Source organism: Camelina sativa, chromosome 5, assembly GCF_000633955.1.
Source record: "Camelina sativa cultivar DH55 chromosome 5, Cs, whole genome shotgun sequence".
Taxonomy (NCBI): Eukaryota; Viridiplantae; Streptophyta; class Magnoliopsida; order Brassicales; family Brassicaceae; genus Camelina; species Camelina sativa.
This window is the reverse complement of record NC_025689.1, coordinates 31,533,276-31,534,446: the sequence shown is the minus strand read 5'-3', so window position 1 is coordinate 31,534,446 and position 1,171 is coordinate 31,533,276. Positions and strand designations below refer to the sequence as shown.

Here is a 1,171-nt window from a genome sequence, read left to right as displayed (position 1 = left end):
AATAAACATTCCTTCGGAGGTATGGTTTTTGGTTGGAGGAAAGCCGCTGAGGTTCTCTCTATATGAATATGAAGAAATTAGTGGTTTGAATTGTGAGAAGATTGATGAAACAGAGTTTGAAGTCGATCATACACCTTTATGGGCGGCTTTAAAGGTGAAAGCTTTTAATGGACCCAACTGGGAGGAGCTAGTTGAGGGTTTGAGAAGCTGCCGTGGGTGGTCTGATGAAATGAAGACGCAGATAGCTCGGTTGTATCTTGTTCATGTTGGAGTGCTTGGTTTATCAAGGAACAGTCGGATTCCTCTGGAATACGCTAAAAGGGCGTTGAATGAAGAAGCATTTGAGAGTTTTCAATGGGGTAGGGTTGGATTCAAGAGTTTAGTTGATTCCATCAAAGTCCTTGGGTTACCTAACAATGCTTATACCCTCCATGGATGTGTCCATGTATTGCTGATATGGGCATTTGAGAGCGTGAAGGTGCTGGGGGCTAGCTACGGGAATGTAAGAGAAGGTGTAGATTTGCCTCTGTTAAGGTGGAGAGGAGGGAGGCCAAGGAAGGATATCGAAGCCTTCATATCCGGGAGCAAACTCCTTAATAATGGGGAGGTATGCCTTCAATTTACGTATACATTATTTGTCTGCATTTTTTCTTTGTGATAGATTATTAAAAGTTATGGTATCTGAAATGCAGCTTCAGGTGAAGCATTTAGTACCTAAACCTTTGGAGTTCATATATCCAGATTGGCCAGGACAGTATTGTGTGTATGGTGTAGGAGAAGGTTTGAAGAAGAAACTGGATAATCTGCTGTTAGACGTGATCAATGGCGAAGTGGATGAAAGAGAATGGGATTGTGTAAAAAAAAGGAAGGGGGAACATACGAAGAAGAGGGAGAGGAGGCAACATGTTGCAGGGGTAAGTGACGATGATTTCCTTGAAACAGCCCCAACCAGCATCCGTAATGTCCCCAATAATGCGAAGGAGCAGAAAGAAAGTGTTGGGGACAAATGTTCAGCAGAGAAGGCGTCTGGAGATAAGCATTCAGGTGTGCAGGGTGAAAATGGTAGTGGAAGGTTATTTACTATGGTTGAAACACTAGAGGCGAAAATGGATAATATTCAGATATGTTCAAACTTCAAGGTATGGAGAGTAGGATGGGTAACTTTGAGAGT

At 42.7% G+C, this 1,171-nt stretch overlaps 1 protein-coding gene across 1 annotated transcript; it reads left to right on the top strand.

The window, feature by feature from the left end:
• LOC104789742 lies at positions 1 to 1,152 on the top strand. The gene is made up of 3 exons (XM_010515390.1): positions 1 to 607; positions 693 to 1,072; positions 1,140 to 1,152. The coding sequence occupies exons 1-3, from the start codon at positions 230 to 232 to the stop codon at positions 1,150 to 1,152; spliced, it is 771 nt and encodes a 256-aa protein (XP_010513692.1). The 5' UTR covers positions 1 to 229.